Here is a 16,290-nt window from a genome sequence, read left to right as displayed (position 1 = left end):
AGTATCTCTTGGGGCGGGCGGCAGCGCCCGCCCCTCAGGGGAGGGGTCACGTGACCCCATCCAGAGCGCGCGACGTTTATGGGCGGAGAGGGGCGTGGCCTCATGATTGATGGGCGTGGTCTGTGATGCATAGTTGGTGGGCGGGCATGTGGATGGGGCGTGGCCATGTGTGGGTGTGGCCTATGACGCGCGCTGCGGGCGGGAAAGGGGCGTGGCCTTACCGGGGCCGGGCGGTGCCGGTGACACAGCGGCCGTAGAGGGGCGTGGCCGAGCGCGAGCCCCTCCGGTGTGGCGGGGGGTGGGCGTGGCCGCCGTGACGCAGTTCCGGTTCCGGTGCCCGTCGCGGTGGCGGTGGAGCTGCGGCCGCCGCGTCGCTCCGGGCCTGCACCGGCTCCCCCTGCTCAGGTACCGGCACCGGCCCCGCCGCCGGCAGGGGAGCGCGGGAGGGCGGGGGGGCTGCGGCCGCGGAGCCGCCGGGCCGCGCCTCGGCCATCCCGCAGGTACCGCCCCGCCTGCGGGGGGCGGGCGGTGCTGCTCCCTGCCGAGCGCCGGGGGTCGCTCGTGGCGGGGCCTGGTGGCTCTGCAGCGGCGCTGGCGTGGCTGGGTTCAATATTTGCTCGGCTTTTTATTAATTTTTATTTTTTTCGTATTTTGCGGCCGTAGTTTATTAATGAGCAAATCAATGAGCGTGGATTGATTTTAAGCGAGTTTAAGTTAAAGCTTCCTCTCTACAGAAGGGCTCGGGAAAGGCGGTATGGCGGAGTTGGTGAGAAGTTGGTTTATTAGATTTTAAAGTGTTGAAGGCAGCTGATGTACAGGGCATGGCCAGCACTGTATGGTATCAGGTTTGATTTCTGATGAAAAACTTGTTTCCAGGAGAATTCCGTGGAGAACGAGGCTGATCTGGTTCTCCTCAGGATTGGTGGTGGAGCTCCTCATTGCCAGTACAAAAGTCGCTGCTTTGTGTTTTTGAAAGCAAAATGACACGCCCTGGGATTGCCTTTCCTAGGGGCTGAAGGAAAAATCCGTGGTGAATATCATAAATATCAGGCCAGCCCTGGGAAGCGTTTTGGGTATTCTTGAAGCTTAAGTTCATTCATGTGCATTTTAACAGTGCCAGCTGAAGGAAGGTGCCAGGTGTAAATGCTGAAAAGGGATTTTTCTGCAGCAGAAATGTGTCTGGGTGTGTGTGTCAGAGGTGGGGGTACAGCTGCAGTGGGACACGTGGGTTTGGTGATTTTTAGGGGGTGGCACACCAAAACCCTGTTTGATGGTCACTGCTCAGAGTCAGAGTGTTCAGTTATGATAATAATGATAATAATTAACTGATAATGCTCGAGAGGAGAACACAGGAGAGCTGGGGCTGCCCTGGATCCTTGGGAGTGCTCCTGGACAGGCTTGGAGCAGCCTGGGGTGCTGGGAGGTGTCCCTGAGCTTTGTGTCCCCTCCACCCCAAACCCCTCTGGGATTCTGTGATGGGAGGCTCTGTGGCCCTCAGGATAATTTAGAGGCAGCTCTGAAAGATCAGCTGGAATCATTGCAAGCTGCTGGAGTCACAGATCTGTTCCAGGTTTGCCAAGGTGGGTGTTGTGGGCAGGGGATCTGTGTTGTGCCCGGGCTCTGTGTCACAGCTGGCACAAGCAGGGCACCTCCCTGTGCTCTGTGCTGGGCTCTGGGCTGGCTGGGAGGCAGCAGTGGGGCTGGAGGGCCTGGTGAGGGTGAGGAGCTGGCACAGATCACAGATCCTCATGGCTTTGTGTTCCTACAGCTCTTGGACACTGCCAGCTCCTCCTCTGCTCTGAGGAATTGTTTTCTTTTTGGTACTGGACAATTTATAGCAAATGCCACCATGACATCTGTCCTGAAAATCTGAAGTGTTACTTTTTTCATTTTTTCATTTATAACAGACAGGGAAAGGGGCAGAAATATCCCCAGACCTCTCATAGCCACTGGTGATGTAGCTGCTGGGTTAGTTTGTCAGTTCATTTTATTTTCCCAATGGGTAAATACCCAGGGCACACCAAATTATTTTATGGTGTGAGCACTGAGAAGGCTTTAGGGATGGGGAAGGGGCCAGAGAAGATGATCAGAGGGTGCAGTGAGGAAAGGCTGGGAGGGCTGGGAAGGTTCATCTTGGAGAAGAGAAGGCTTTGGGGTGATCCAGTTGTGGGTTTGCAGCACCTGAAGAGTCTGCAAGAAAGATGGAGAGGGGCTGGTTAAAGTGACAGGACACAGGGAATGGCTTCCCAGTGCCAGAGGGCAGGGCTGGATGGGATTTTGGGAAGGAATTCTTCCTGTGAGGGTGGGCAGGCCCTGGCACAGGGTGCCCAGAGCAGCTGTGGCTGCCCCTGGATCCCTGTGAGTGAGCAGCAGGGAAAAGGGGGGATCTGCCCCTCTGCTGCAGTTTCCTGAGACCCCTCTGCAGTGTTGTGTGCATCTCTGGGACCCCCAAAATCAGGAGGTGGAGCTGCTGGAGCAAGTGCAGGGGAAATGATGGAGCTGCTGCAGGGCTGGGGCCAGGCTGGGAGAGCTGGGGGTGCTGCCCTGGAGAGGAGAAGGCTCCAGGCAGAGCTCAGAGCCCCTGGCAGGGCCTGAAGGGGCTCCAGGAGAGCTGGAGAGGGACTGGGGACAAGGGATGGAGGGACAGGAGCCAGGGAATGGCTGCCAGTGCCAGAGGGCAGGGATGGATGGGATATTGGGAATTGGGAATTCTTTATAATGAGGGTGGGCAGGCCCTGGATCCCGGACAGTGGATGGGCCTTGGAGCACCTGGGACAGTGGAAGGTGTCCCTGCCGTGGCAGGGGTGGAACTGGGTGATCTTTAAGGTCCCTCCCAGCCCAAACCATTCTGGGATTGTCTAAAGGCCGCCTCTGAAGTGTTGATAGTTAACGCCTGAAGCTGCAGAAATTTGCATATTTTAGAAAACATTTAGAAGCCGTCAAAGACTTGGTGTCTCTTCCATTTTCTCCGGGTGCTATGTTGGGTAGTTCCACTTATGTGGGCAGAGATGCTGTTGTGGATGAGGTGGTGCTGGCAGGAATTAGTCATGGTGGAGTGACAAAGGAACCTCTCTGCCGAGGCTGCCGTGCCACCCAGTGGAAATGCAGCACTGCCTGTTGCATCTCCAGAAAACCTTTTTTTTTTCTGTGTTTGAAAGATGATCTTGGAGACAGGAACTAAATCTGGCACATCAAGTGTTGGAATAATGTCATACAACTAAAAAAAAAAAAAATAGGGAAGCAGTTGATGCTTAGTTTTGGGTTAGAAAAAGTGCTTTGGATGGCTCTTCCTAATGAGGGTCTGTAAGGAACTGATGGTGGATAAAAGCCAGGAAAGGCAAAAACATGGGAAAAATTGCTACTACACCATAGTTTCAGTGAGATGGATGCAATCCAAGAGGGTTTGGAGCTGCAGAAACCATCGTGGAGCTGCTTTGTTGTGGAAGCTGTGCAGTAGGACGGATTTAGCACAGAACACGTAGCACCAGAACCAGGCACAGACCTCCCTGAGAGTCACCCCTGCTTGTGAAGGCTCTTGGAAGAACTCTCCTGCCAAAGCTGGGTTGGAATTGAGCTTCCCAACCTTTCTCTCTTCCCAGAGCAGCCTCTGTGATCTCACCTTCCTGCTGGTGATTTCTGGGAGCATCTCATGGAGAGGATATCCAGGAGCCCTTGGCCTGAAGGGCTTGCAGGGTGTAATTTCCAGGCAGGTTCAGGGAAATCCTTCCTGCCTCTTGTGGCTCTCAGGATAAAGGGTGAGAGGGACTGAGCTCCTGGCAGCTTTGTGTTTGTAGGCATTGAGCATCTCTGTCCATCCAGCTCCCAGAGGTGCTGCCCTGAGCAGCAGAGCTGGACCAGCCCCTCTGCAGCTCTCCTGGAGCCCCTTCAGGCTCTGAGCTCTCCCTGGAGCCTTCTCCTCTCCAGGGGAGCACCCCCAGCTCTGCCTCCAGCCCTTGCTTCATTTTTTCATCCACCCCCTGCTTGTGAAGGCTCTTGGAAGAACTCTCCTGCCAGAGCCGGGCTGGAATTGAGCTTCCCAACCTTTCTTTTTTCCCAGAGCAGCCTCTGTGATCTCCCCTCCCTGCTGGTGATTTCTGGGAGCAGCTCATGGAGAGGATATCCATGGGTGTAATTTCCAGGCAGGTTCAGTGAAATCCTTCCTGCCTCTCATGCCTCTCAGGATAAAAGGTGAGAGGGACTGAGCTCCTGGCAGCTTTGTTTGTGCAGGCATTGAGCATCTCTGTCCTTCCAGCTCCCAGAGGTGCTGCCCTGAGCAGCAGAGCTGGACCAGTCCCTCTGCAGCTCTCCTGGAGCCCCTTCAGGCTCTGAGCTCTCCCTGGAGCCTTCTCCTCTCCAGGTGAGCACCCCCAGCTCTGCCTCCAGCCCTTGCTTCATTGCTTCATCACCCCCTGCTTGTGAAGGCTCTTGGAGGAACTCTCTTGTCAGAGCTGGGTTGGAATTGAGCTTCCCAACCTTTCTTTTTTCCCAGAGCAGCCTCTGTGATCTCACCTTCCTGCTGGTGATTTCTGGGAGCAGCTCATGGAGAGGATATCCATGGGTGTAATTTCCAGGCAGGTTCAGGGAAATCCTTCCTGCCTCTCAGGATAAAGGGTGAGAGGGACTGAGCTCCTGGCAGCTTTGTGTTTGCAGCCATTGAGCATCTCTGTCCATCCAGCTCCCAGAGGTGCTGCCCTGAGCAGCAGAGCTGCCTCTGGGCTCCTGGGAAGGCAGAGATGTTTCCAGGGGCGTTGGCCTTCAGAAAACAAAGGGAATTTTATCTTACAGTGGATGCAAGCAGGACTTCACTCTGAATGCTGCCTTTCTGCTCCCTGCCAAGTGACTTTAACTCCTGAACCCTCCTTCCATTTGTTCTTTCTTCATCCCAGCTGCAGGGAGGATCATTTGGAGTAGAGTTGGAATGTGGCAGAAGGAATGTCTGCTGCATGAATGGGATTCTCTGCTGCTACCAGTGCTTGTGCTTCAAGAGATAATTGGTAATTCTAATGGCTCTAAAAATCCCATCAAGCCACCAATCAGTGTGGGGTTTTTTTTCTAAAATCTTAATTCTAAAAATCCCATCAAGCCACCAATCAGTGTGGGGATTTTTTTCCCTAAAATCTTGATTCTAAAAATCCCATCAAGCCACCAATCAGTGTGGGGATTTTTTCCTAAAATCTTGGTTCTAAAAATCCCATCAAGCCACCAATCAGTGTGGGGAGTTTTTTCCTAAAATCTTGATTCTAAAAATCCCATCAAGCCACCAATCAGTGTGGGGATTTTTTCCTAAAATCTTGGTTCTAAAAATCCCATCAAGCCACCATATTGTGTGGAATTTTTTTTTTCTAAAATCTTGAGCCCATGTGTGACCTGGAGGAACTTTAAAATTTAAAATTTACTTACTTGGAGTTCTTCTGTCTGACACTGCCTCTGAGTCTGATTGGTGAGCATGTGAATGCCTTGGGCAATAATTGTAACAATATAATTGATATTCCTGTAAGCTTCTGACTGGAATTCTTTAACTAGTGTTGAGCAAGCTGAATGGAATATAGGTTCCAGATTTAAGTACAGATGAGTTCATCTGTTGTCTGAGTGTGAAGGGTAATTTCAGTTTCTTTTTGATGAAATGAAGGTGGCAGTACCCAGATTCAATGTCTGTTTAAAAAACATCCCTGAAATAGGGCATCCTTTCTGCAAGAGGATCCTTGACATGCTTGGCATGGGCTCAGTTATCCCAAATGTTGCCAACAAATGTTGCTCTTGTCTGCTTGCCAAAGTAAAAAAGCAACTAAATCTCATTATAAGCTATGCTTAACTACTTTATTTTCCTTCTTTTTTTTTTCATAAATCGTGCAGCAGAATTGTTCTCTTCATTTTTATGGCACAGAAATATTTGGGAATGATCTGCTAACAAATATTGGGGATATCAGCTGATATTTGGGAAGCAGGCCTGTTTCAGCTGTGCTCACCCACTGCTTGACTTGAATTTACTCCTCTGTGACACTTTTGTGACAGATCACAGGATTTTCTTCTGAGTTCTCCTTTAGTTTCCTTTCTTCTCTTCCTTCTCTCCCTCGCAGCAAATGTTCCAAGTTCTTCTGGGGACTATTTTCAGTCTGGTGTAGATCTGGTTTTCAGTTGGTCTTATCCCATCTTTCCATCTGCCTAAAGAAATGAAGATTCTCTTGACCTGCTTTGGTGGTTTTAAATAACCTGATGATGATGATGATGATGATGATGATGATTATCTGTGCACTTGTGTAAAAGGGTTTTTTTTGTACTTGTGTGTATATTAATTGTTTTCCTTTATTTTTGGGGTTATAATAAATAGCTTCTCTGTCCATGGAGGTAAATTGAACTCCAGTACTACCAAAAATCCCCTGCCAACTTATTATTATTGAGTGTGGTTGATTGCAAAAATTAATGAATTCTTAGCAGAAGAGGTATTTCTTGAAGAGAAATTGAGTTTGTAATAGATGTCTCAGACAGCTGAGCTGTAATAGCAGGAGCAGAAACCACTTCCCTGGTGTAGTTCAGTTGGTTTCTCAATTTTAAGCAAATAATCCTTGATCTGAAATGTTCCTCATCTGAGACAGAGAGTTCTTACTTGAAAGAACAACTGCTGTTATAAATTAATACTGGAGTTATAACAAACCTTTGTATTCATGCAGTTAGGCACTGAATTCCATCAACTTTGTAGATACATATTTCTTTAAAGGTTTATTTAAATTATTAGGTGTTTCCTGACAGGTTTATTTAAATTACGAGGTATTTCTTGAAAGGTTTATTTAAATTACAAGGTATTTCTTAAAAGGGTTATTTAAATTATTAGGAGGAACTTGAAAAGTTCACTGTGTTTCCACAGAGGTCTGGGTTGTTCCATGTGGTCATAAATAACTTGGGAAATGAGATGAGCAGTGTCCTGTTGATACAAAGCCATTCAGGAAAGTAAGGGTTGGGTAATAAATGAGCAGAAATAATTCCATGGCAATAAATCTGCTGTGATTCAGAGTAGATAAATGTAGAATGGTGCATATAATTTCACATATAAAATGCTGGGCTGACCCTTGGCACTGAGGAGTGAAATATTGCCCCAGAAGTGTCAATTCCATAGGGATCTAAAAACAGCTGAAAAATGAAGAAGTGTTAGGAAGGAAATAGAAGACAAACCAGAGCATAATTATGATACTGTATCAATCAATGGTTATCCCACATCTTCAATTCTCTGTTTTTCTTTCTTGTCATTCATCCCAAAAGATACAAAAGACTTGGAAAAGCCTCACACTGAGGCAGGGAGAATAATCAAAGGTAGGGAATAATCAAAGGTAGGGAAGAGCTGCTGCACCAGGGTCAGGGGAATAAGCTGGAACTCAGCCTGGAGAAGGCAGAGATGAAAGAAAATGATAAAAATCTGTAGGATAATGATCAGCATGGGCAGGGTGGGTGAGAATAGACTTGCTGATTTCCTCAGCTGCAAGTGAAAGTAGTAAAATCCAGGTTTAGAACAAAAAAAGGAGGTGGCTTTTGTGCAACAAATAGCAGCCTGTGGAGTGCCTTGCCAGTGGGTGTTGTAGGAACAGCTCTGAAGTGGGCAAATGAGACATCCCCTCATCTGAGTGAGGAAACTGCATTTGTGTGTTTGTGGAAAAGGAATTCTTTGAGGGTTATTGCTCCATGGAAATTGTCTGCAGCTGATTCAAATACAGATTTGAATCATTGAAGTGTTGGGGTGAGAGTCATTCCTGTTCTTGTTCTTCTCTGCTGTAAGATAAAATGGGATGCTGAGCTAAATGGCCCTTGTGTGATCAGAGCTAGGAGATTGTGTGGGTAGTAACAAATTTACAATCCAGTTTCAGAGAAGATTGTACAAATAATATAATGTAAGTAAATAATATAATACAACTATAAAATATAACATGTAAATCTATATTATATAAATAATATAATATAAATATAAATTATATATAATAAATATAAAATATAATATAAATATATAATATATACAAATAATATAATGTAAGTCATTCCTATTCTTGTTCTTCTCTACTTTAAGACAAAATGGAATGTTGAGTTAAATGTCCCTTGTGTGATCAGAGCTGTCCTGAGGTCAGGAGATTGTGTAGATAGTAACAAAATACAGTTTCAGAGAAGATTGTACAAATAATATAATGTAAGTAAATAATATAAATGTAACATATAAATATATAAATAAATATAATATAAATATATATTATGTGTAAATATAATATATGTAATATAAATATATAATATATAATATGTACAAATAATATAATGTAAGTCATTCCTGTTCTTGTTCTTCTCTACTTTAAGACAAAATGGGATGCTGAGCTAAATTGCACTTGCCTGATCCAGAGCTGTCCTGAGGTCAGGAGATTGTGTGGGTAGTGACAAATTTACAATCCAGTTTCAGAGAAGATTGTACAAATAATATAATGTAAATAATGTGGATATATATTAACCTAAGGGAGCTTAAAAACCTGTTTGATCTGTACAAACCTCCATCCCTGAGACCTAGAAGTCAGTTCTTCACCATCAGCAAGGGCAATACAAGGATTGTGCTTTGTGGGGACCAACTTTGCAGTAGTATTTCTACTTTTCACTTGTCTTTTACATTTTTCCTGCTCTTATGTCCCTACACTCTCTCCTAAAGCTTTTTGGCTGCTCTTGGTAATCTTTTTAACAGTTCCTTACTTCTGATTATGTGTTAATTTGTCTCATTGGTCCCTAATTTTTGGTGCCTATTTATGTGGAAGTGAGGAGAGGTTGGGAGTTGGATACACATTAGTGACACCTCTGCAGTCAATTACTGCAGTTGGGAAATGTAAATGAAAGCATCCTGTGCCCTTGGTGTTGTTGTTTATTCTGAAATAAACAACACTGGAGGATAAACCATCAGCCGGCTGTAGTTCTTTTATTTTGGGCAGTGAGATCTGTGTGATTCCAGCTCGGAGGTCCCCAACATCAGAAGGATCTGTTGGGACAAATGCAGAGGAGCCTCAGAGCTGCTCCAGGGCTGGGGCCAGGCTGGGAGAGCTGGGAATGTTCCCCTGGAGAGGAGAAGGCTCCAGGGAGAACTCAGAGCCCCTGGCAGGGCCTGGAGGGGCTCCAGGAGAGCTGGAGAGGGACTGGGGACAAGGGATGGAGGGACAGGAGCCAGGGAATGGCTCCCAGTGCCAGAGGGCAGGGATGGATGGGAGATTGGGAATTCCTGGCTGGGCTGGAATTGCCAGAGCAGCTGTGGCTGCCCCTGGATCCCTGGCAGTGCCAAGGCCAGGCTGGATGGGTTTGGAGCAGCCTGGGACAGTGAAGGTGTCCCTGCCATGGCAGGGGGTTGTAGCCAGGTGATCTTCAATGCCCCTTCCAACCCAAACCATCCCATCATTCTCTGATTTAATCATCTTTTGGCATAGAGGCATTGACTTCACCCACAAGAATTCTGCTTTACCTTTTCCAAATCCCAGTTTAGAAAACACCTGGAATCCTTCCCAGGCATCCCTGTCTGGGCAGGCTCCATATGAATGCTCAAAACCTTTTTTGCTATTGCAATGTGACCCATTTACCTCCTGTGTCACACCTGTCTGAGAGGAGGCAGGTGGAGCCTCAGGCCTTCCCTTTCCATGGGAACTTTATCCAGAGAAAAGTGTTTGGGTCACTGTGTGAGCACAGGGAGGCAGCTGGGACAGGGCTAAAACACAGAGAGTAAATTTATTCTCATTATCTCACCAAGTGGGGATCCCCAAAGCAACACCTCAGGTGTCCATGAGCACTGATCCCTGCTCCAGGAGCTGCTGTGCCCCACATGAGACAAATGTAGATGTCTCAGTTAGTCTTGCTTAAAAATACCTTTATTATTTTCAACAAATTTCACTTTATCTTACCTTACTTTTCAGCACAATGTCTGGAACTGATGATTTTTCGGTAAGTAACAGTTTTTCTTTCCTGAAGATCAGCTGTCACCATCATATTTTCTGAAAAATCTCTTTACCCAGGATTTTTCTCCTGGGCAGCTGAGAAGCCTCAGAGAAAAAAGAAAACAATAATTATCTGATTTGTTCTCCTGTGTTTTGCTACTTTGGAATGTGGTTGGAAATTGTTTATCCAACATGTGAATTGTTTTTACTTATTGGCCAGTGATGACCAAGCTGTGTCAGACTCTCAAGAGAGAGTCATGAGTTTTTTATTATTATCTTTTTAGCTTTCTGTCTGTATCCTTTCTGTATTCTTTAGTATAGTTTAGTATTATTTAGTATAATATAGATCATAAAAGAATAAATTAGCATTCTAAGAACATGGAGCCAGGTTCATCATTCCTCCCTTTGTCAAGGGTCTCAGAAAATACCACAATCAGCCAGTTGTGTTGATTATTGAAAGCTGACATTGTTTTTTGAAGGAAAAGGGGAGCTGACAGCTGAGACATCTCCTCTGTGTCACAGTAATGGTGTTTTCCTTTTGGGTAGAGGTAGCAATCAATCCCTGGACTAAACATCAGAAGCTGCTCGTGGGTTCTCTCCTGTGGCATTAAGCAAGGGGCTGTGCTTTCATGGCATCAGGGTAGCTGCAATGGAAATTTAGGGAAATGTTTCCAGGTTTGTGCTGCAGCTGCCTGTTGTTCCGTGTGCTGGGGTCGCCTTTTATCTCTGGCCTGTCAGAATGCCTCTGCTGCCTTAGCGATAGGAGCTGCCCAGAAATGAATGTAATCATGTGTGTGCAGCCACCAGGGCTCCTCTCCTCCCTCCCTCCCTCCCTCCCTCCCTCCCTCCCTCCCTCCCTCGGTCGGGGCTGTGTGGGGGGGAATCCCAGCCCGCACATTCCATCCTCACCGCCCTTTGTCTTTCAGTTGGCAGATGCTTTACCAGACCAGTCGCCTGCTAAAACCTCCAAAGTGAGCAGCGCCAAGCCTGGCCAGCAGCCCGGGCAGCCTCCGCAGGGCTGGCCGGCTTCCAACCCTTGGAATAACCCCAGCGCCCCCCCTATGACTCCAACGGGACTGCCACCCAACACCTCGGCTTCCAGCGTGCCCTTCGGACCTCCTCCCACGGGAATGTATCCTTCAATGCCCCCGGGACCGCCTGCTCCATTTCCTCCTCCTCCTACCGGACCCTCCTGCCCTCCTCCTGGTGGTCCATATCCACCCCCAACTGTGCCAGGTCCTGTCCCACCAGGGCAGTACCCTCCACCAAATATGCCCTTTCCAGAGCTTCCACGACCTTACGGAGGTCCAACAGAGCCAGCTGCGCCTCCTGCTCCTGTTGGGCCGTGGGGATCCATGCCCTCTGGGGCGTGGGGACCAACAATGGGAGGGCAGTATCCTGCTCCCAGCATGCCATATCCACCCCCAGGGCCATATTCTGCTCCCACCCAGACTCCAGGGGCTGCGCCGACGGTACCGTGGGGGACGGTGCCGCCCGGAACGTGGGGACCGACACCGCCCGGCCCATTCCCTCCACCCACGGGATCATATCCAGCTCCAGGACTATATCCTACGCCCCCTAATCCTTTTCAAGTGCCATCTGGTCCTGCTGGTGCTCCATCAATGCCTGGTGGTCCCCATGTGAGTATTTCATTTTGGTCTCAAGTTACTCTAAAGTGTTTCACATTAAAGTGGGGAAATTCAGTAGTGTAAAACCTGTTAGTGCAGGTAAGGAGTTTGAGCACACCTCAAGTTTTGTTCCACAAGTCAGTGGGATAACAGCAATTTAAATATTAAATATATAGAATGGCTAAATTATGTTAATTTATATTTATTAAATTATGTCACTATTATGTTAACGTTATATGTATAGTGTTATAGTATATTATAGTATATGTATAGTATATTATATTTATTATAGTATATTACAGTATATCATAGTATATTATATCGTAGTATATATAATATACTATAATACAATATAATACAATACAATATAATACAATGCAATATAATACAATATAATACAATGCAATATAATACAATACAATATGGTATAATAGGGTATAATATTATACCATATTATACCATATTATATTATATCATAGTATTATTTTATTGTTATATTATGTCTCACATTATATACATTTATATTATTATTTTATACATATACATAAATAATTATTATATTATTATAGTGGTCTTCCAATGCTTGGAAAGACTCTGGAAGCCAAAAAAAGGGGGAAAGCGTTGTAATAATTCTGGAAGATATTCTTATCTCTTTAATCAAGAATAATTGCTCCCCTTGCTGAGAGAGCAATAGGGAAGGAATAACAGAATATAAGGATGAATTTGTGATTAATTAACAGTATTTGTAACTATGAATGAAGTGCTGTGTGAAAAGCCTGTACTGACCATGCCTTATTGTCTCTTGCAGCCTTACCGCTGAATACGTCCTGGGCAACAAAATACTGTAGTTTTTCCACCTTCATCCACTACTTACAGAGATTTTTACAGTTTTTGTTTCAGTAATGTATGGGGCTATGAAGAATATTGCCTCTTGTATGTGCATTTGAGGTATGAAGGAGCAGTTTACATCAATTTACCTTGCTCATATGCTGGCATAATTATTTGGTTTAATCAAGTGAAATACAAAGAGAAGAAATCAACTAACACAGCTGTGGTTCTTATGTTGGCAAGTATTCCTTGGAAAAAGAGGAGTTGCCATGTAAGGATTATAAAGAATCAGGCCCATGGAATTTTAAAAAGTTAATTCTTAAATTAATGCTTTAAGTCTCGTTGCCAGACTCCTGCTGGTCATTGAACGGATGGATAGTCATATTTTGTCTATTTTCAGGTTATTCTAAAAAGTCAATAGAGAAAGTGTTTCAACATTTTAGTCAAGAAACCTAATTTTTGAACGTGCTACAGTAATTCAAACTAACAAGACAGAGCATGTGAACTCGAAGGTTTTCTCAGCATTTTGTACATACTCAAACCAATTGCTCGGTCTGGGACTACGGAGGAGAAGAGCCACGTTTGGAAGCCTTGGTGTGACTTGTCAGCACACTGGTGGTGTTCACAAACAGGCATTCCTGTGCAAGTGAAATAACCTGGATGTGCAGTTAACTTTGAATCAGCAAAATGTGAGTTTTATGCATGCAAATGAGGACATCCTGTTGCCAGTTCTCATTCTGTGGTGGTTGGAAGTTTGGCTTGGTCTGTGTAAAGAGAAACTGATCCCCACGTAGGTACTTCCCTATTTCTGACCTGGGTTCTAGTCATTTCAAATTTGACTTGGCTGCTGGGTTGTGTAAACCTGGCAGACTTTTTCAGAGTCCCTGGAAACTGAACTTGAGCTTAAAACCCACCCTGAGCATTCCCTTCCCAGCAGTTTTTGGCACAGTCGTGTCCCAGCAGAGATCCCCGTTGGGCGCCAGGGGCTGTCCCTGCGAGCAGCCCCTGTTCCCAGCTGGGTGTGTGCATACCTCACGGAGTAGGAGGAATCTGGGAGCAATTGAATGTCAGGAAGCCTGTGCCCTGCTGTGCAGCTGCCTCTCCCCAGGGGCACTGCCCTGAGCTTTCTTGTTCTTGCCATATCTGTGCCGAGCACGCCCGAGGGCTTTGCCGAGGCCACGGCTCTTGGTGGAACTTCACGGCCTGCACTCGGACCACGGACAGTTTTCTGTTTCCTCCCCAGCTGGGCATCTCCTGACTCGGCCTCTGTGGGTAGAATTAGGAACAGATTTTGCTTCACATGGTAGCTCATTAGGGAGTCTTTGTATCATGGAACCGTGAACACGAGTTAATTCTCTTCCAGTACTTTCGTGGCTTCCTGCATGCGTGTGATGGACACAAAAAAATAAAAGCACATGGGGTGACCTGGTGGTGATGCTCCTTGGTAGTTGCAGCCTTTATGGCAAAGTCCTACAGTATTTTTGCAGGAGAAAGCAGCCAGCTGAGCTGTGGCTGCTTTAATCCAACATCATGAAAGCTTGATAGCAAAGGAATGTCTGTTTTTTCTTTTAGGAAGACAATACTGGAGCTGAACAAAAATACTTTAACACTTCAACTTAAACCCCAGCAACTAAACCCTTGGAATAAGTACCAAAAGTGCAGGTCTTCACTAACCTTAAAAAAACCAACCCCAGTTACCCCCCAAGCAGACTTGGCAAGACTAATTAAAAATTAACATAAGCAACATTGACTGCATTTGCTTAAGTGCTTTTTTGATACCTGCAGCCTTAGACTGTAAATCATTGTAATGAAAAAAACCATTTATTCCAAATGAATGGATCATGCAGTAGCAGCCCTCCAGTTGGAATTGCACTGGCCATATGTCTCTGCAGGGAATGGGAAGAGGTAGGAAAGGATAAAGCAAAAGTAGCAAGTAATGATTTTTGGAAAGGGGTTTTGTAAAAGTAACTAGACTTCTAGGTTCTTCCTGAAATAGGCAGGATTTATTACTGGAACATTTAGGCTAAAATTCAATCTATATGGGATGTTTTTCAATGTATATTCGTATTTCTTGAGGTCATGAAAACTGTTTCATAACCCCTTTGTTTTTGTGAGCAGAGTTCTTTGCATAGCAGTGAAAAGGGTATTCCTGTTAATCTATTGTGTAAAAACTCAAGGTGTCACTATATACCGTGTAGTAACTTTATCACATGTTATGTCAAGTGTGAGCAACTTCTGGCCTGAAGCTTTTGCAATGGAATTTGTACATTTCTATGCATCATTTTGAGTTCAATTGCTGAGGAGTTCGTTTTGACTTGTGCTTTGAGGTTGACATACTGCATTTGTTTACAATACGAAATATAAGCAATCACATCTTTAAAGTATAGATTATCACCTGCTGCTGTATTTTCTTTAGATGAAACAAATATTGCTGTATGATAGTGAGAAGCTATAAATACAGGATTTGATATTTTTTTGAAAATGCTGTCACTTTTGTATAAGATTAGACATTAAACGTATTTTCAAGACTGTTGTGTTCACTGTTTTTCAATTCCTGCTTTTGACATGCCTGTGTAGACTTTTGCCTTGAATGAATAGTAAAAATAGGACATCCTTGATTTGCAAAGCCTGAATATAAAATCAGAATTACTTGACTTCTGTGAGTGTTTTTCCTCTTCCTTTTGTGATATTTGCAGCCTGTACACGAGGGATGTTAAATGTGGATGGGACCATGGCTCTGGTGCAGCATGTCAGCCCCAGGTGCTGCCTGTTCACAAATTCCTTGGTAATTAGGAGAGAAAATATCTGATCTTGCGTGCTCCAGAGGAGGAATGGGAGTGGTTTTTACCTGTGAGGAGTTGTGTGTGTGTTTTCCCTGCCCCTGAACAATTCCTGGGCCAGAGTGACACGTGTGGATGTGGTAAGTGACCCCCAATCCCCTGTTCTTACACACTTGCCAGGAGTTTGATGGGATAAAGTGAATAACAGAAACTCCAGGGCTTGGCATCAGTGTGAATACTGAATTTGGGCATCACTTGTGGCTGCATTTCCATGTATTGGCCTGCAGAGCAGTCACACTGAGCTGGCCAGTGCTGCTGCCTTGGTTCACACCTTCACCCTTCAGGGCAGGCAAAAATGGCAGCAGTGAGCAGGAAATAATAGAAACAAAAAGCTCTTTTTAGGCCATGGTCCAAAAATGATCTGACATCTGTTAATAGAGCAGTGCAGCGTGTGGGCAGTGCTTTGTCCTGACTGTTCAGCTGTGGGATTGTCCCTTCCTCTGGATTTCCCAAATGAATTCTGTCTGCAGCTCCTGTGCACCAGTAAAGACATGGCCATGCAGATCCATTTGTGTTAATTGCTGCCCTGCAGACCCAGAAAACTTCAGTTTAATATTTTTGAGGGACCAAGTCCTGTGAGAGGGAGCTGGGCAGGGGCTCAGCCTGGAGAAAAGGAGGCTCAGGGGGATTTTGGGCTCTGCACAGCTCTGGGTGCAGTCTGGGCTCTGCTCCCAGGGAACAAGGGACAGGATGAGAGGGAATTGATCTGCACCAGGGGAGGTTTAGATTGGATGTTAGAGGAAATTTCCTCCTGGAAGGAATGGTCCAGGCCTGGCAGAGCTGCCCAGGGAGCCCCATCCTGGAGGGATTTAAAAGCTGTGTGGATGTGGCACTTGGGGACAGGGGTCAGTGGTGGCCTTGGCAGTGCTGGGGGAAGTGTTGGACTCAGTCTTAGAGGGCTTCTCCAACCTGAAGGATTCAGTGGTTCTAAATGATATTTATCTATATAATTCTTAGGAGAGGAGTAAAAGCTGTTCAGGGCTGTTGCAGAGTGGTCAGTACAGGGTTTATCCTGTCAGTTCTGTGAAGGAGGTGCCCAAACTGCTGTGGCTGAGCCCAACTCCA

The 16,290-nt window shown here is 45.8% G+C and overlaps 1 protein-coding gene across 1 annotated transcript; it reads left to right on the top strand.

The window, feature by feature from the left end:
- The first annotated feature begins 250 nt into the window (after positions 1-250).
- MAPK1IP1L (mitogen-activated protein kinase 1 interacting protein 1 like) lies at positions 251-14,914 on the top strand. Its single transcript, XM_074544039.1, has 4 exons — positions 251-405; positions 9,909-9,936; positions 10,856-11,569; positions 12,366-14,914. The coding sequence occupies exons 2-4, from the start codon at positions 9,913-9,915 to the stop codon at positions 12,375-12,377; spliced, it is 750 nt and encodes a 249-aa protein (XP_074400140.1). The 5' UTR covers positions 251-405; positions 9,909-9,912; the 3' UTR covers positions 12,378-14,914.
- Positions 14,915-16,290: the final 1,376 nt, after the last annotated feature.

The sequence above is a fragment of the Zonotrichia albicollis genome, chromosome 6 (genome assembly GCF_047830755.1).
Source record: "Zonotrichia albicollis isolate bZonAlb1 chromosome 6, bZonAlb1.hap1, whole genome shotgun sequence".
Classification (NCBI taxonomy): domain Eukaryota; kingdom Metazoa; phylum Chordata; class Aves; order Passeriformes; family Passerellidae; genus Zonotrichia; species Zonotrichia albicollis.
Note: the sequence above shows the minus strand (reverse complement) of the source record. Positions and strands in the feature narration are given on the sequence as shown.

What these genes read in the sequence shown, in the direction of transcription:
- MAPK1IP1L (XM_074544039.1), top strand. Translation starts at nt 9,913, where the DNA reads ATGTCTGGAACTGATGATTTTTCG. An exon ending in CTGGAACTGATGATTTTTCG is followed by an intron (nt 9,937 to 10,855) that starts GTAAGTAACAGT and finishes TTTGTCTTTCAG; the next exon opens with TTGGCAGATGCTTTACCAGA.